This window comes from Euleptes europaea, chromosome 12, assembly GCF_029931775.1.
Source record: "Euleptes europaea isolate rEulEur1 chromosome 12, rEulEur1.hap1, whole genome shotgun sequence".
In the NCBI taxonomy this organism is placed as follows: domain Eukaryota; kingdom Metazoa; phylum Chordata; class Lepidosauria; order Squamata; family Sphaerodactylidae; genus Euleptes; species Euleptes europaea.
In genome coordinates this window covers 31,556,248-31,575,709 of record NC_079323.1, presented here as the reverse complement: position 1 = coordinate 31,575,709, position 19,462 = coordinate 31,556,248, and the positions used below count along the sequence as shown (strand labels likewise).

General features: G+C 45.7%; 1 protein-coding gene across 1 annotated transcript; it reads left to right on the top strand.

Annotated features, from left to right (window-relative positions):
- Positions 1 to 6,100: 6,100 nt before the first annotated feature.
- Positions 6,101 to 12,513, top strand: ZDHHC23 (zinc finger DHHC-type palmitoyltransferase 23). Its single transcript, XM_056858692.1, has 4 exons — positions 6,101 to 6,243; positions 9,148 to 9,855; positions 10,215 to 10,382; positions 12,246 to 12,513. The coding sequence occupies exons 1-4, from the start codon at positions 6,101 to 6,103 to the stop codon at positions 12,511 to 12,513; spliced, it is 1,287 nt and encodes a 428-aa protein (XP_056714670.1).
- Positions 12,514 to 19,462: the final 6,949 nt, after the last annotated feature.

Genomic DNA, 19,462 nt, shown 5'->3' with positions numbered 1-19,462 from the left:
GGGGCACATAGATAAAATAATGGGGTTAGAAAAATAGGAATGAATGTAAGTAGAGAAGTGAGAAAATTACTGAGTCCTCCAGTCCAAAACTCCTTGAATTCAAGGACTGTTGGCAAGAAGAGGGAAGGCTGGGTCTATGTTTCTTCCATTCCGAAAGGCCATCTTGGGTTACTAACGGGGGTGAAAAAGGAAGCATGAGTCACTTGCCGCTTCCTCTTCTGCTACTGGTTTGTAATGTGAGAAGACTATCACTGGGCTCATCTATGCCAGTTATTTATCATAGTCAACACAGTGATATTCATATAGGAGTGTTATAGCACAATGCTGAGCCTCCAACACTGAAATCTTTGCTTGGGACTTCAACACAACAGATTTTTTAGTCCACCATTTGAAACAATTAGGTTCGATTCAGGCCTCTGAAAAGCGAATTAGAAAGTGCACAAGCAGTTCACAATACAAACCTAGGTACAATAGTGGACAGAAGTTTGTTTTTTTAAAGGGGTCTGTATGATTCACAGACTAGAAAACATAATTTGTGATCTTGTAGCATCTAACTTCATGAAAACGCATGGAAATCAGGTGCTACTGTACTTGTGTGGTTTTTAAGTTATCAACTGGAATAAATTTTCTGACAATCCAGGTAATTCTATAGTGCTTTTCTCCCTACTGCTGATTCAAAGTAGCTTACAAAAAAAACCCTAAAATTTAGATAAACAGGAGAAAAACGTAAAGCCCAATTTAAACAGGAGAAAAACGTATAGCCCAATTTGTGGGCACGGCTGCCAACCAAGCCAAGAGCCCTTTGGCACTTACCAAAGGCTCATACTTCTAGCCACACTAGGGGTGCCAGCCTCCAGTTGGGACCTGGGAATCCCTTGGAATTACATCTTGAGACTACTGAGATCAGTTCCCCTGGAGAAAATGGATCCTTTGGAGGGTGGGCGTTATGGTAATCATACCCCACTGAGGTTCCTGTCATCCCCTGACTCCTTCCCCAAATCTCCAGGAATTTCCCAACCTGGATCTGGCCACCCTACCCCCATCCCCCACAACAGAGGAGGAACAAAAAAGTTCAGCCTAGATCTCATACATCTGGTACAAAGATGTCCCTCCCCTGTGGGTGAGTAGTAAGTACCACAAAATGTACAAAGACATCACCAGTTAAGCCTATTCTTAGCCTTCCCATTGACCCCCTTACGAAGTGAGTGGCATTAACCTGTAGCAAATCCTCCCCATTTGGTGGAGAATGACAGAAGTACCTTGCAATAAGTTGCCACCCTGAACTGTCAAGGAGCTGTTTATGTTCCAACTGTTTTGCCTTTGGGGGATGTCTTTGAAAAAATGTTGTCAGTCTGCTTCCCTCCCTTTCCCATAATTCCTTATCCAGGTACTAAATGGTGGCTGTATCTAAGCTGCAGCTGTGTGCAACCAGGTGTGTTGCGTTCTTGGTGTTCTTATATTTAAATAATCACAGTGTTAGCGCAGGTCATGCTGCCGCAGAGTAAACGGGAGATGCCCTGGTGGCCGTTAGGAGAGCAGATGGGTGTTCCAAATGGTCTTTGGTGTGAGAAGACCAGGGCTGGTGCTACCATGCGGTGAACTAGGCGGTTGCCTAGGGCGCGCAGACCTCCGAGCGGTGCAGAACTGGCCTGAGGGGCACAGTTTTTAAACAAATTAGTTTCTTGAAAAAAATGCAACTGGCAATTTATATTTTTTTCTTTTAAGATAAGTGCCACAACAGTGCTATGGAACAGAATTAATTATAACCTCTTATAAAAAGTTTTGTGCTTTTATTTTTTCCCCTACAAGACATGTTTTTCCCCCAAAAAATTGGCTAGGAAAGGGGGGGGGCACAAGTAGTTAGCCTCGCCTAGGGCGCAAAAATGACTGGCACCAGCCCTGGAGAAGACGGAGGTCAACTACAGTAGCGTCCCTCTTTTAAGGCGGTGCTGTTTTGTCAAATCTGATTTAAAAATCGTGATCCATTAATACACAGGTAGTAATTTTTAAACTACATATTCTAATGGCAGTACTTACAAATCTACGGGAGGCAAGCAACGATGTTTCCCTTTTTTGTGCAATACTGCCTGCTGTTAATGTGTCTCCCCCCCCCCCCCATCAATTATTCTTGAATACAAACTTGAAGAGATTCAATCATTTAATCAATGGCCATTTTTGCATGGTAATTAGCAGCGCGTCCAGGCTGAATTGCCCCGCATATTTTTTTGAATTTTGCACGCTGAACCTTCATTCCAGAAGTGACTGCAAAGCCAGCGCATACCTGCTTCACATTACTAAACAGCCCGTTTAACCATCATCATCATCACCTTTATTAGGCATTTACATCAGCATACAATAAACAGAGTTGCGAAAAAGGTTAAAACAGGTTACATTAAAATGACATTACTTAGAAGTACAAATAAACTGCTCGCGAATCCTTTGTGCAGACCGGAGAAAACTAGCTACTTGTTGGGTGACGAGGGGTTTCTATCACATAAACGGTACATCACCAACTGCTGATCTGAGAGACTCTGATCACTGGGCAGTAGGGGTTTAATATAGGTATTCCTCGGCCTCATGTAGAGCTGGCAGTACAACAGCACGTGGGTTAAGTGTTCAGGATCCCCACTCTTACATGGACAATACCTATCAATAAAAGGGATTCCTTTGTATCTTCCTTGTAGAATAGATGAAGGAAGAATGTTAAGTCTAGCGAGCATGAAAACTCTGCGAGTGTCCGGTGACTCCAAATAAGACAAGTAGGAAACTGTAGCTCCATAAGTCGGAGTAATACCATGAAACATGGGGGAACAGTGTCTATTAGCTAGGGAGGTTAGGGTCTGCATTTCTATATCTAGTAGGCGCTGACGTATCAGTCTAAATGCTTGCTCTTTCCCAAGCATCAAAAGAGAATCAAATGGAATACCGACAGACCTGATTTTCCTGATAAATAATTTCAACCACTGGCTTATGTAAGTATCTCCCAGCAGTGCAGGAATATAACCAGGATATTCAGTTAGAAAGTGCAGACGGAACCAGAACTTAATGGTATGGATCCAAGTTCTAGTCTCCAAAAAACCCTGTCCCGTCTCAAGGAGCTGCATACCCTACGCAATTGGGGACACCAAGAATACAGAGTAGGAAGTGGACTGAATCCTCTCAATGTCCTGATTGAAGGCACTTACCCAAATAGGAACTCCATATAGGAGTTGGGAGAGGGATTTAGCCTTAAACACTGGTAAGGCAGCAGGAACTAATTGACCACCATAGACATAAAAAAAGCGGATTGTGGCCTCATTAAGTTTAGCTGAGGACACAGCATAGTTCCTGTGAGTTGTCCAATTGCTGTTGTATTGGAAATTCAGGCCCAAGTATCTGAATTGTTTCACTTGTTCAGTTTTGTGCCCCTTAACTGTCCAACTGTGACGTCTCCAAAATTTAGAGAGGACTAGGATCTTAGATTTCTTGTAATTGATGGATACTAAGTTGGCATTGCTATAGCTTACAAACATGGACAGCAGCCGTCTTAGCCCCTTCTGTGTTAGTGATAATACCAAAGCATCATCGGCATACAATAGTAGAGGGATGGAGGAAGGGCCCAGCTTGGGGAGAGCCCATTTAACGCGACCTTTGGTGTTTGCCGCGAAGAATCCCACTCCCTCAAGGAACCATGCAAAACAATAGCGACACATTAGCTATGCACATACTAATAGCTATGCAAACAGAAACGAAGGAGCGGGCAAGTGGGATGTGTGTGGAATTTTGTGCTGGCGTAAGGCCAAGGGCCAGGCGGTGCCTGCAGTCCTCAGACGTGTGGGAGGTATCTAGCCCCTTTCGGAGAAGGCGAAGATTATGCTGTTTACCGAGGTCAGAAGTCGGAGGCGTCGTCAAAGCAGGCAGGAGTCAATGGCTGGAGAGATCAATCATGAGTGGTAGCGGGAACACAGAGAAACTGCACAGTTGCTTCCGCAAAGTGAAAGCACGCGTGCACTGCCTTTATCAGTCAGCGCACTTCCAGGCTAGGCTTCATCCTGAAACGACTCAGCACCAGTTCTCTGTCTGCTTAACCTCTCCAAGCGAGCACTTCTCTTTCTACCTTGCATAACCACACGCTGCCGAGTCCTGATACGCCTATCAGGTTCAGGTGAGCTTGGAGGGCTGCCATTCTCAGCTTCCACTGCAGGGGTTGGGGGAAGAGTAGCTTCTGTCTGCCCTTGTTCCATCTCTCTGCCTAGCTGTGGTTCCTGCTCAGTTGTTTCAGGCTCCTGTGCTACTGGCTGCAATGGAGTTACTGAGGGCCCAGAGGCAACCTGTTCCTCCACTTCAGCTTCAGAGTCCTCAGCTCCCAAGGCAGGGCCCATGACAAATTTCTTCTTTTGCGTCGGAACCATGAATAGGCATTTTTAAAGTCACATTTTAAAAAAAGCTGTGTGAGCATCAAACCTGACCATGCAAAAATGGCCAATGGTTAAGTGATATTCCACTGATTCAATTTCAAGATTTATTTATTTTTTAAAACCCTGCCCTGATTTTCCTGCAGGAAGTTCTGGAGGGTTTGGGGGAACAAGCACAAATTAAACAAAAACTCTCCGCCGGCCTCGGGGCCGGTTCTTCGGCGCGGTAAAGGCCACACCCTATATCCAAAGATGCTGGAATTGACTGAGACGGCGAACCTTACAGCTTTGATAAATCACAATGATAATGAACAATTTTGGGGGGAATGGGAGGCTTGGAGAATGTACTGTGAAAATCATTTTTTAACGGGATCATTTAAAGGATACTCGTTGATCTAATCCCTTATTCATGCTTTGTATTAATTTTTATATTAGGTATTGATTTTATAATGTTGGCTATGACAAGAACAGATTAATTAAAATAATATTGGGATTAGTTCTGTTAGCAAAAGAGCATATAATTTGATTTTAGACGGGAAAGGGAGAAGGGGGAAGTCATTTGATTGTTAAATTAGAATATTATTTGGTTTTTCCCTTTATTACTATTATTATGTTTTTATGGATATATTAAATGAAGGAAAATTATATATATATATATCTATATATATCTATATATATCTATATCCATATCTATTTAAAAAAGGCCACACCCTATATCCAAACAAGCGAGGACATGCCATTTAACCCCAAGGTCAGGCAGGCACCGCCAGGCATTCAGCAGCCATCTCTTGCCGAAGCGCCCCCAGCTGGCACGCCACGCCAATCAAACCGGGCAGCGCTGCCCTGGAGCACGAGCCACGCGCTCCCCGGCGCTGAAGTGCGCCTCCTCCCCTGCAGCCATTGGGCAGCGCTCCGTGACGTCACCAAAGCAGAGGACGAGCCCTGGGAATTCCCTGGAAGCCGGAAGCTTCCAAGCGCCGGGAGAGCGCCAGAAGGGCAGGCGGGCGGCTTGGAAGTGGAGCAGGTGGAGCTGGCGGGGGATGGGGATGGGGGTGGGGAGGGAGGAGGGGGTTCAGCCAATGGCAGCTGCCCAAGGAGGAGCGCGTGGGGCTTGGCTGCAGAGTTTTTGCATTTTGCAGAGGAGCTGGCTGGAATGCGATAGGAATTGTAGGGTGGGGAGGCTGCAGGGGTGGTGTTCTGCCCCGCCGGGGTGGGGGCGCCGCTGAGCAAGCGGACGGGACCGTGCGTCTGCCGCGCTGGTTTGGGGGCTGACAGTGACGGCCGAGCTGGGAGGGGAGTCCGCGCCCAGGGTTTGTCACTTCGCGGTCGTTCTTGCAATTTCCAAAATGCTCTTTGGGGCTGGGGGCTGGAATGAAAAAAGTTTCTCGGCAGGATCTCTCTTCCCCCTCCCCCTTTCTGTGTTGCAAAGAGCAAGAGTCCAGTCCATCTGAATTCACTCTCCTCTACTTAAAGACAGATGGATTCACTTTCCAGCTGTATCTGAAGAAGTGAGCTGTGGCTCACGAAAGCTCCCACCCTGCCAGAAAAGATTTTTGTTAGTCTTTAAGGTGCTCCTGGACTCTTGCTCTTTTCTACTACTGCAGACAGACTAACACGGCGGCCCACTGTGAATTGTGTTGCAAAGGTATTCTTTTGCTGCCGAGGGAAGGAGAGGCGCGGTCGCTGCCCGGGGAGGAGCGGGCACGATGAAACCTCGCAAAAAGAAACCTAAAGGCCCCGAGATGGAGGATGCCCTCTGTTGCTGCGAGTACCTGGATCGGACGGGGGAGCGAAGCCACCTGACGGCCTGTCTTTGTAACTGTGAGGACCTCGATGAATGCTGTGAAAGGTAAGTTGGAGTGGGTGGGGAGGGGGAGCTGGCCCTTCTGAAACTTGCCTCTAGTTGGGGTAGATCCTGTCATGTCTCTGGCTCGGTCTCTGAAAGGCCCTGTGTGTCTGGGGTGTGATCGCGTAACAGGGACCCCAGTGCAGCGATCTGTTTCCCTCCCCATAATGAGGCCTGAGTATCTCTGTGTGGATTTCCTTTGCAGCCTTTGGGCATTGCCACTTTAAAAAATGCTCCTTTAAGGGCTCCAGAGCAGCAGAATCTTGCTAGTGAGTGCTAAAAAGCTTCGTCTGTTGAGTTACTGCTTGCCTTGCAAGTTTTAAATGCGCAGGAGGCATGTCAGGAAAAAAGTGGCCAATGCCATGTTAGTTTGGGAAGCCGGCCTGCTCTGCAGGGGGTCAGGTTGATGAACAGCGGGAAAGCAGCACACACACACTGTGGAATACCTGAGATTTAAAGGCAACTATTTGTTTCTTTTATTTAAAACAAATGTATTTCTATTGTTGAGAAGTTCTGCAAGTGTTTCCCCATTCATGCTTGAGCATGGCTTCCTCGCCAGAACTTAAGTCAATATAGTTGCATAAAGGGCACAGCTGCCTCTTCCTCTCTCTCTTTTTGCTGTCAAGTCACAGCTGATTTACAACGACCCCATAGAGTTTTCAACGCAAGAGACGTTCAGAGGTCGTTTACCATTGCCTGCATCATGCCCCTGGTATTCCTTGGAGGCCTTCCATCCAAATACTAGCCAGGATAAGTAAATGTTAGTTCTGTGTTTACAGAAACTTTCTGAAGTGACTTGGCTGTATGGATTACAGAACATTCCTTGTCTGTTCACAGTGAATGTTGTAGCTGCAACTGGGTGTGTGGGGGTAATCTGTCTTCGTGCAGTGTCTGTGTAGTGGGAGGGACCACCCTGTGCCAATGTTGCTCTTGGGGATAATTCTGTCTACTGCACTGGCATCATGACCGTCCCCAATGGCTGCAGACGCAATAAAGTTTGAGGACGGATGTGGTGTGGATTGCAGGGACTGAAGTATGTCAAAGCACCCTGATAGATGGTGGCATAAGTCTTCGTAGATAGTATACAGTGTTGTCTTTATGACATGCAAACTCCAAATAATCTAATCCAGTGTGTTTTACTTTTGTAATAATCTGCTGCAGTGGAGATAACACCAAAGAACAGAGGAATTTCCCCCTCCCTCCCAGCATCAGCCTAGGTTGAGTGTATATTCACTTTGATAATGTTTACATTATTTATTCAACCTTGTGAATAGCCAAACTCTTGTCCTCTCTCCTGAGTAATCTTTTTTGATCCACCTCAAATGGACTGTGCTAGTCTGGCCTCTGCGCTCTGGCATTATTAATGTTATGATAGCATTCCAATCAGCTTCCCACTGAGGGAGGTTAAAAGTAGTCCAGCCATTTTCTTCCACAATGGTGCACGGAGTCTAGCGAGACTCAGAGAATAAAAAATAAATTCTAAAATGCAGTTGGATCCTAATCGAAGAGAGCCAGAAGCTTTGAAACAAAATCACTACACATCCTTGAGTATTGTAAAGGCACTATAAACCATAATGCGCTTTCCCCTTCTTGATTGGATTTGCCAGATGTGGTGAATAGTTTCCTGAAACAGGCTTTGATAAATTTTCTTTGGGTCTAGAAGCCAGCCCAAGTTTTTAGGAGCCAGACCAGAATCCTGAAGGCTGAAATATGAATGATTTTATTTTTTAATTACTGGTACCAAAAAAAATGCTTGGCAACACAATGAAATTTCTAGGTACCATGGTGACATGGCACCTGGAATTTATCAAGCCCTGTCCTGATTCCATTTTCAGTCATTTTCTCCATCTGAAGAGGCATTCGTTCCCCGTAGAAGTGGAAGCTCAGGCAAAAATACAGCAAATTTTGATTCCTAGAATTGGATTTCCTGTGGCATTGTAGTTTTGGGATGTTGCTTGGCTATCTTTGCAGAACAGCGAGGGATTCTCATGAGTTTTGAACTGATTGCCATTATGGTGATGTGATACGATGCAATCTTATAGAGTGCCAGCTGGATTTCTAGGTAGGAATGGAAGGGGCAGGGGTGTTTAATGTTTCACTTTTAGCCTGGACACTGATCCATGTGCATGGACACACAGTTTATGTACAAGATAAACATGTATTGGGAAAGATATGCATTTTAACATAAAATAGGTGTATGCACACCAGAGAACTGATGATTGTGTGCTCCATGTCTTTAAAAGTACACAAATGCCTCCCACAGCATATTTTATTGGACTTTTATCCCACCATTTCCCAGCCGGCGCCGGGCTAAGGTCAGTTCACATCAATAATAACTGCAACATGTTCACTTTAAAAATGCAATATAATAATACATAATGTATTAGGTAACAATTACAACTTAAAATGAAATCCACTTAGTAAATTAAAATCAAAATCCAGATGGCGACTGAAAATACTAATGGTGGCCGTAGCAGGCCAGCCAGATGAGGAAGTGGAAAGCAGGGCCAGGATGGAACAAGGTGGAACAGGGAGACCAGCTGTGATAAAACCGTCGCTGCCCTCAACCATAGGCCTGGCGGAACATCTCTATCTTGCAAGCCCTGTGGAATTGGACCAAATCCCACAGGGCCTGGGCCTCATTCGACAGCATTTCAAGTGGTTGAATCTTCAAAGGTCTGGCATAAAGGGATGGGGTGAGGTACATGATCATGGAGATGTCTGTCCTGGGCCCTTCATTTTTATGTGAGCTGAAAACTGTATTTTCCCAAGCTTTTGTGGTCTTTTATTGATGTGTTCTCATTATTTAATAAATGGATTATTTTTGCATAGTTGTCACCTACCTTGGGTCAGGGTGGGAGAAAGGAGGGGTGTAGAAACATTCTAAATAAATAAATTCCCTGACAGGTGGCTGACTTGCCGACCCTTGCCCCCTGGGAATTTAGAAAGAATTGCAGACACCTTCACGGACCGCTTCCGCTTCCCATGGCCCAGGGGGGCTCTGAAGATCGATATCAGCCTCCTCCCGCCAATTATCCTGCTGCCCGTCTTCCTTCACATAGCAGCCTTGCACTTCCTCCTGGCGCTCATCATCCTGGTATCGCTTCCTGTCCTGGTGCTGTGGTACTACTACCTCACACACAGGAAGAAGGGTCGGACTCTCTTCTTCTTGAGTCTAGGGCTTTTTTCCCTGGGCTATATGTACTTTGTGTTCCTCCAGGAGGTGGTTCCCCGTGGCCACGTGGGACGCGGCCAGGTGACAATTCTCACTTGTGGTTTAATTGTCATGCTTGTGGCTCTGTCTCGAGCCAAGAGAGACCCTGGCTACCTTTGCAGCCAAATGAGCAGTGACAAAGCCCTTTGTCAAGGCAACAGCAACAACAACGTCATCTCAAGCCAGAATGGCCTGGGGAGCGCCAACGGGCTTTACAGAGCCACTCTATCCGGCACTGCTACAAACAGTCACACCGAGGGCCCTTCCGGCCCGTTGAAAGAGGAGCCAGGCGGGGTCACGGAGGACTGGTGCTCCAAGTGTCAGCTTGTTAGGCCAGTCCGAGCTGGGCACTGTCGGATATGTGGCAGGTGTGTGAAGAGACTGGACCATCACTGTGTCTGGTATGTCCTTTGGGGATTCAGTGTCATGTTTCTTTCTGACACCGGTGCTACCTGTGAGCTGTGGTTCCTCTTGCAGTGTTTCTACTGTGGTTGGGATCTTTTGGCATTGTTAGTTGGGTGGGTATTGTTAATTCGGTCCCTGTTCCTTCAGGTCCCTTTCCACATAAGGTTGTCTTGACAATATCGTTAGTATGAACATCTCTTTACTGTCTAACAGGCAGTAGCGTGCATCGTTTATCACTTTTCAGTGGTGGGAGAGGATCCTTAAGCAGAATGAGGCCCCGATACTTATGGATGCTTTGGGTTGTCTCCAAAACCACTTTATCTTAAAATGTTTTTCTTTCCTTTGCACCTTGGAGGATTAACAGCTGTGTTGGGGAACAGAACCACCAGGCCTTTATCCTCGCGCTCTCCTTTTTTCTGCTCACCTCAGTATATGGGATTTCTTTGACTTTGGACACGATCTGTAGGGGGAAAGCCACCATCAAGGCACTGTTCTACTGCCCTGGGGTCTATGCAGATTACAGGTGAGAGAAATGCTCTGTAACTGATGAAGGGAGTAGTGGTCTGAGCCCTTGTGTCTCTGACATGGTTCTAGTCTGAGAGTTCACAAATATTAAAGTGTTTGTAGGAACAATTGTTATAGATTAAACACTGGGGAGAATCCAGACAACTGGATTTTGAGGATCAGGCCTTTCCTAGTCTTTACCCCCAGAGACTACTGAATCCCCTGAAATTGTTTTTTTTTTGGGGGGGGGGGGGCGCGGGCAGCAGACCTCAGGGGCAAAGTGGGAAGGTTGGGAAGACCTGTTCCTCAAAATGCTTGGATTGGGAGGGGGAATCAGAAATTACCTAAATCCAAAGCCTTGTACCATTAAATCTTCAGAACTGCATGGTTGAATGTATGCATGTGAATTGTCCAGATAGTATTAGGGGGAAATTTTTGTCTGAAGCAAGCATAAAGCCCTGTTGTTGTTGGGGGTGGGGTGGGGGGCCTGGTCAGTGTTGTACCTTAACCGCAAAATGTTGTTGCTTCCCAAGATGAAGCTCTTGACGCATCTTGGTGGTGGTCCTCCCTAAAATCCTGTGCTCAAATGCTAAAGTTTCCAAATGACCATTTCCTTATCCTGCCTATTTTAATAGCTTTGTCTGCCCAGATGCTCTCTTCTTTTATCACTGTCTTTCCTGACATTGTCGGCGACTTTCACTTTCCAGGTTCATCATGAGTCAGTTCCCAGGCCTCTGCACACTCCCTCTATATGTACCACGCCAGGGGTAGCAGTGACTTGCATTCCTTACTGGGCCTTCTCTTCTTTTTGCGGGGAGGGGATTCCAAAGCAGAACATCGGCCACTTTCTGACAGTACTCCGTGCTGGCTTAGTTTCATTTCTTGCCGGCTTTCATTGCTTGCAGGCCATCTTTGTCACCTTCTGCTCCTCTTTCTTCCTTATTGTTTTATTGTTACCCCAATTGTATAGAATAGGACCAATGAGTTGTATGATTTTATTCCAGTAATCTCATCTCATCCCCTTCTTGACTTTAACATTTCTGCAGTTGGAATACTCCATTCTTTACTTGGTCTTGGAGATTAATGGGGAAATACTTTTACATATAGAAACAGCACTGACACTTAAATTTAAGGGCTCATATTGAGACACCTATCTGAAGTGGAGGAACTGGCCCTTTCCCCAGGTGGTGTAGGTTTTAGGATGGCAACCATGTGCCTGGTTGGATTCTCTTGATAAGGAGTGTTAATATTGTAACTTTCTAAATACCTAGTGCAGCACTGACTTTTAGATAGCTTCAGAGGGCACCCTGGAGGCTAAATGTGAAATGTCAGTCTTGGCTATCTGTAGACTGTTGGCCACCTGAGAGCAACGTGGCCAACCTGGATGGCCTCCATTTGACCAGAGCAGCTGCATAGAACAGGTAAGCTGGCTGTTGAGCCGCTGTTCTTTAGGCATTGTTATAGCCCTGTGTTAGTTAGTTTTATTGATTTGGGATTCTCTCCTCCCTTTTCCACTGGAGTCCCTAAAGCAGCTTGCAGCATTTGTAAAATCAGATTTATTCAATAAATAAAGGCGAAACGTTATGGGAAAACCCAGAAACAAGATTGCTAAACCAAGAACCTCTGTCACATGGAGAAGATTTGGTTCCTCTGAACGTGGAGGAGGGGAGAAGTGGAAGGAGCATTCCTGATGGTGATTTTGGAAAATAATCTTTGAGATGTTCTGATGAATTGGGTGTTTCAAGGGGAAAGGGGAGCCTGTGATTTGCTCTAATGCAATATGAAAGGGGGAGGGGACCGTCAGGATTGTCCGCTTGTCTGTGCGTTCCTGTTGTTCTGCTCACCATAAATGGTTTCTGTGCTTTCTATTCTCTACTTCTAGTTCTGCGCTGTCATTCACCTGTGTGTGGTATTGCGCCATTGTTACCTCTGGAATGGGCTACATCCTTCTCATTCAGCTCTTGAACATCAGCTATAACGTGACGGAGAGGGAAGCTCGGATCGCCCTACGAGAGAACTCTGGGCGCAGGCTGTGCTGCGGGATGGCGATAGACACCGGCCAATACAACCGGGGCTTCCTGCGCAACTGGATCCAGTTCGTTACCTTGGGCTCTCCCGCTTTGCAGCGCTCCACTGAAGCCATTGTATGAAGATGCTGCGTCGGTCACTTTTAAGTTAGCCCACCTAGTCATCAGTGTCTTAAGGCGTTAAAGGCAAACAGCTCTCGACTAAGCCATATTGCAAACCAGAACACTGTCGAAACAGGCACCGTTCTGCAGGATTGACGGGAATGACCCACATGTGAAAGTGACTTTGCTCCTATGTGCATTCATCACTTGATGCCTGCAGTCCTCATAGGTGTACGGAACAACCATTACAGATCAGACACATAAGAAGAAAGGCCCTGCTGGATCAGACCAAGGCCCAACAAGTCCAGCAGTCTGTTCACACAGTGGCCAACCAGGTGTCTCTAGGAAGCCACAAACAAGACGACTGCAGCAGCACCATCCTGCCTGTGTTCCACAGCACCTGATATAATAAGTTTTTGAAGCACTAGACGCAGCCTCAGATCCTCTGCTTTTCTCTGGTGGATGTTCATACGTTGACCTGTGGGTCATCGGTGATGTGTGAATCATTGGTCAGCAGGGCACTGATAGGGATTGTCTGTGCAATGAGTAAACCTTAATTGTTGGGGTATCTTTGAGGAATATACTTTTCTGTTCCAGTGCAGACTCTTTAATTTAAGGCAGTGGTTCTGAAACCATAAAACAGGGAAAGGGGGTGACCAGCTTTCCCACCAGCTAGAGGCACAGGCTTGAATCCGATGACATCATTCCTTTGCAGTTCTTTTGAACTTTTCTCCACTGCAGCGCTCACTTCCTCTGCTGCTAGCACTTGCGCATGCCCAAGGGCACCTGGAAGTACTATTTGCAGAGGGAAGCCTTTGAGAGCCAGCATGGGTAAGAGTGGCGGACTCTAATCTGGGGAACCGGGTTTGATTCCCTGCTCCTCCACATGAAGCCTGCAGGGTGACCTTGGGCTAGTCACAGTTCTCTCAGCCCCACCTACTTCACAAGGTGTTGGTTGTGGGGGGGAGATGATTGTAAGCCACTTTGAGATTTCTTTTGCTGCAGCAGCCCAAGTGAAGTGCAAGGGGAATGAGGTCATGGGATCCAAGACATTAATTTCCAGGGATGGAGAAGATCCTTCAGGTACTTTCCTCCAAGTGACAGAAGCCACCCCTGTGCATAGTTGCTATGTGGGAGTACTTTGGGCACGGCTTCTTACTGCTCACTTACTGAACTGGTTGATTTTAGGAGGTTGTCCCTTTCTAGTTCCTTCCTAATGCCTGTGCTGGATCAGTACCTCAATCCATAGAGCCTTAGGTGCGCACCAGCAATCTGCTTGCGCAACTCCGGAAGCACTTTGTTCATGCAGCTAGTGAAGAAATGGCTGCTGGTGGGTTCAGGGGCTCTAGGTGAAGTTTACAAGGGGACCCGAAAGTTTGGGAGATGGTACTAGGGTGACTTAATATTGCATAGTGAAGCCAAGGGCAAATGATTGGTTTTATTGTAAATCTGCGCTGTATCAAAAAGCTGGCGGGGGAATATTTTTAAAAATGCTTTCCAAGCTTCCATCCCTGTGCTAAAATTATTTTATTGGGGTTTTCTCCATCTTTTCTTTTTAGAACACAGGTGCATTAGCGGTCCTGTTAAGTGCCTTTGAGGTTTTTTCTTAGCCGTGTGATTGGTGGAGCCAGAGTAGAGTAAGGTAGCTCTGTATCACTAATTTCCCTCCTCTACCTTTCTCTTACGGAGTTCAGGGCACTCCAACATTCTGTCCACCTCTTTGTCAGCCCAGAAAATTTATATGCCTGCCCCAATTGAAGGTGGCTCAGATAAGGTAAAAACTAAAACATGGTCATGTGACACATTTAAACAAATGCATTACAGCATAAGCTTTCATGCATATTTCTTTAAAGGGTTCCCCCGTCTAATACATTTATCGCAGCATAAGCTTTTGTGAGTCAGAGCCCACTTATGGGAGTCTGGCTGCCAAAAGGTTATGCTACTAGCAGCTTTAAGATGCCTCAAGACTGTGTTTAGGACTCAGCGCACTGACATGTTCTCTGTAAGATGAGGGTTGAAATCTAGGTTACATTTTTTTAATTCTCCTTTTCAGATTAGATCCCAAAGTAGTTCACAGGAGTATTATTTATTTACTTCATCTATAGCCTGCCTTTTCCCCTCAATGAAAACCCAAAGTGGCTTACAGCATTTCCCTCTCTTCCACTTTATCCTCACAACAACCCTGTGAGGTAGGTTAGGCTCAGTGTGTGTGACTGGCTGAAGGTCACCCCGTGAGCTTCTGTGGCAGAGTGGGGATTTGAATCTGGGTTTCCCAGATCCTGATCTGACACTCTCACCACTACATCACACTGATATTTAAATACCGTTATTTTGTGGGGATGTGATTCTCAACTGAGCTGCACCCAGCCATGATAGAGGGATGTCTGATTACTTTCTACCCTCCCTCTGATGGTGCTGGATGCTGGAGGACGGGGAGTTTGAACGGGTGCTTGGACTCAATTGTACTGCAGGGGCCAGAGCTCTGCTGTCCCCTTTGGCCTAGTCAACAGCAGTTGAAAGCTCTTATAATTGCACAAAAATTCTGATAAGGTCAGAGTGGCTTGTTATGAAAGAAAATACTGTACATCAGCAAATTGGTGGCATTTGCCGCTTGCCTGGGATGTGGTTCACACCTTTAACTGGCCTTTTCTATTATTTGGGACTTTAGTTTTAATTATAGACTCCTTGTCTAATAGCCAAATATCCTCAAAGTCATTTGGATAGTAGGAAGTTTAGACAGACTTAAGTGCCATTTATATAGGATCAAAGTGCAATGGGACCGAGGGGCTAATGGGGATTGTATTGTAGAAAACTACTGCATAAGCTTTGTTATATTCTGTCCTTTCTTCCTGGCAAATAATTAGTCTACAAGAAACTTGAGGGATCTTGGGATCTGAATTAACTACTTTTTGGCATATGAGATGTTCACTTATCCATAGATGTGTAGATGTGTTCGATACACAATTCATAACATTCTCATTAGTCTTGTCATTGGCTGAAAAAGGTGGGGCGTAACAGAGAACTGGAGACTTAAAGTATCCTTGGTTCCCAGAGAGATTTTCCTCCTTTGAGAAGAGAATAAATTGCCCTATTGAGGACCTGAGCTGTGCCTTGACAGCAATATAAGCACACCATTACACAAGTTTCAAGTTGAAATGAAGCTGTATTTTGCACTGACTTAATGTTTTAACACAGTATGTGCGGTTTGTACTGCAACAGATAATGGGAGCGTTGGAGGAACTGGTGCCTTTGGAGCCGAGGGAGAAGAATTATCAGCCAGCTTCTCTCTCCCCATCCATTTTTTTTCTTCACCTGGTACCTGTTTGATGGAATTTCTGGGAGCAAGGGGGTTGTTGTCCTTTGACCATTGGAAAATCAAATATTTGCATATTACAGTAAATACATAAAGCTGATGGAATGTCATAAGTATACAGCAGGGACAAATTTAGATGGGCACCAATGGGATTGCCTGAAGGGAAAGGTCGTAATGATCGTAATGCTGTGTGCTGCTGGCAAGTGGCAGGGACATATTATGAATTTGGGGTTAAACAGCTTGACCTGGGTAGAACAATGCAGTAGAGGCAATGATGACTGGTACACCGGGCAAGTGTGCCTAAGTTCTTGACGACTTTGTTGGATCTTTGCTGAATACAGACAAGGAGCACTAGCCTTTTGGAACAGGAAACAGGTTGGGCAGAACCGAGTACTGGAGGCAAAAATCCTTTGCCTGTTGTTGGAAGGATGCACCTGAGGCCAGTAGTCAATTATTTGCTTTCCACGGAATTGAAATGGCTACGTCATTCGTGTTTTTTTTTTTTTTAAAGCACATTGTGTGGAGGTAAGGTTACCGTGGAAAGGTAGATCAGTGTGGTTGCAATTAGGCTCATTCAGGGGTTTTAGAGATTTCTTCAGTACTCTTATGCATTGCAACAAGTAAATGGAAGGTGCCACTGCCATTTTTACAGAAAATCAAGCCTTTTATATATATATTTTTTCATGTGAAGGGTATAATATTCAGCCTTTTTTTTGGCACACGTATTTGCTAGGAAAGGATCTGGCTTTTGGGACATGCATACAAAAAGTCAGAGACTTATCTTTCATTCTGTTGGAAATTAAAAACGCCCATACTGTTGCGTTCAGAAGAACATAGAACTGGACAAAACCAGGTAAATTAACCCAGCAGTATGTCGTTCTCCCTGATTAGGTTTCTAGTGTTACAACTTTGAAACATTTAAAAATCTTTACCTGTTCTAATAGGGTTCGCTTTATAGACATATGTACTTTCCTACTGCAGTGACTTTTGGTCCTCAGTGCAATGCCAGAGACAAATCCACATAATACTGATTCCCTGGTGTGAGCACAGATGTATGGTGAGGAGCCCGCTGTGAGAGCAAACTGCCGCCCCTTCCCTTCCCAGGCACGCATTTTGTGCTGAGGTTCCAAACGATTGTTCTGAGATTTCCCATTCAAAAATAGCATGTGAAATGCAACTTTTCCCTGCGGGCCAACAGCAAGCAATTCAAACGCCCTCCCATGTTTTTAATGGTGCTTTTTCTTTCAGAGTAGATTGCTTTCAAGTGTCTTAAAATAATTTGCTGTGAGAGTGTTTTCTCTAGAGCAAGTACAAACTGCCTCACTGTCTAGTGTCTTAATCCCATGCTGTGTGATTTTTTAAAAATCTCTCTACATGAATGTATTTTGCCTCCGCGGGGCAGGATGGTGCAATCTTGGATGTTTCCTCTAGCCTATTTTGTGACATAATCTTTTCCCAGAAGCCTTTATGCCACTGCCAAGCTTGACGGTATGGGAAGGAGGATTTGAACTATTTTATCAAACTTGGGCATTTGCCTTTTCAATGGCTCGAATGTCTGGACGAGAGAAACACATAGACTATAGCAGAGTTGCTTCCGTTGTCTGTGTCCTTCCCCCAAATACCTGGCAACTTGATTGTGAAACATGTTATCCATGAGTTTTATCGTGTAGGGTGGCTTTCGTTTTATAAGCATAGCGTTTTAGGAGTGCCATTTAAAGTAAAATAAAATTCTAAAAAATACCCTGTGGTATAGATTTGAGTCTATGCAAGGTTACCCAAACCGTGTATATTTAGAAGTTGAACTGTCTGCACCAGTGAATATGTCTCCGTGAACTGTATTTCAAACATTCTGTGGTCTGAATTTAATAGGGCCTTATCAAACTATTTAACGTCAAAGGATAGCGGGCAGAGCAATCCTAAGGGGAGTAGTTGTGGGGCGCCCAGGGATGGTGCCGTCTCCTGAGCATCTTGCTGACCCGGTGAAGCAAGTTGAAAATGTGTCCCCCCGCAGCCCCGTGAAACTGCTCCATGCGGTTCCACAGGGCCGCACCACCATTTTTGCAGGTACAAGTTCATGCCGGCAAAAAGGGGTGTTCCCAAGGTAAAAAGGCTCAGGGAGCTGACTGAAGTCAGCCCTGCCCCTGGGAACACCCTCTTTGGCAGTGGAGCGAGCCCCTGAGCTGGCGATACGTTGCTGCCGAGGCTTTGTTAGCACCCAGTTCATGCTGCTGTGCTAGTGCACATTTGCATGGCGCAAGTGGCACTAACACCAGTGCAGAGGTCACGCCACCTAGTAAGGCCATTCGCGCGCGCCCCCCCCCTTTCAGGATTGCTCTCAGGAAAAAAGGGACCGCTGTGGAAAAACCTCACAAGATCAAAGTGCAGAAGCATGTCTGCTATTGGCTGGAAGAAGATAAGAAATAAGGTTTCCGGAGACGGCAGATGGGGTTGGTGGGTGGAGAGAGAGCACTGCAGGCACAAACCTGAAGGCTCAGTTGATCCAAGAGAAAGCGGGCCTAAGGCAGAAGGGGCAGGAAAGAAGTGGAGGTGGTTCTGGAAGTCAAAGGAGGCGGAAGGGGCTGTGGCTCAGTGGTAGAGCCTCTGCTTGGCATGCAGAAGGTCCCAGGTTTAATCCCTGGCACCTCCAGTTAAAGGGACTCGGCAAGTAGGTGATGTGAAAGACCTCTGCCCGAGATCCTGGAGAGCCGCTGCTGGTCAGAGTAGACAATACTGACTCTGATGGTCTGATTCAGTATAAGGCAGCTTCACGTGTTCATAAATCTGCAGAGCCCACAGTATTTTGAGGTGCTTGGATGATTTAACAGTGAATAAAGAGGATATGCAGTGAGGTGCACCCTCCTCAGTCACTGTAGCAATAGGATGAGGGGAAAAAACCACATGGGGTGAGATCCTCCCTTTGATGCCTGTGAGAGGGATTGATGGTGTTGTGACTATTCGTTTTCAGGTCTCAAGGTGCTTGAGACAGGCATAGGGGCTGTAGGGCATATTTTATTTAAACCTCTTATTGCATACATTTTTGCTGATGGGCCATTTGTTCTATAAGGAGTTACTAAAGGTCTGATAACATGGTCGAGAAAGCAGGTAAGGAATCATAAGTACCTGTACAGCTTTCTGTACTCAGCAAAATGTATGACAAGGAGTCAGATCTCTGAAGCTGTGTGGAAAGAAGTGTGATGCATAACTTGGGGAAGAGATTTCCCATATCTAGAAGAGGGCCAGAGGATGCCATTTTGATACTGTCAAGAATACCCAAGCATCTGTTGGAAAAGATATCTTTGGACACCTGGCAAATCCCTTTGTTTTCCAAGGCCTGTTATATGATCCGTGAATGAGACACGCTGGCTAGTGTTCTGCTATTTCACGCAATTACCGTTACTATGTCTACTGATAAGCAGCAAACAAAAGGTCAAAAACAACAGCAGCTTGACACCGGTTCGTAACTAGATACCTATTTTAAAAGGAAAGGTCATTATTTGGGCACAGCATGCAATTTTCTTAGCCTAAGGTCATCAAAGCAAAATGATTGAAAGGAAAATGAGAAACTGACCTCCTCCTGACAGTTTTGCTTTCCCACCAGGCCTTGGACACGGTGTAGCCTAAGGGACTAACAAGACTTGAAGGCAGAAAGCGACCTCT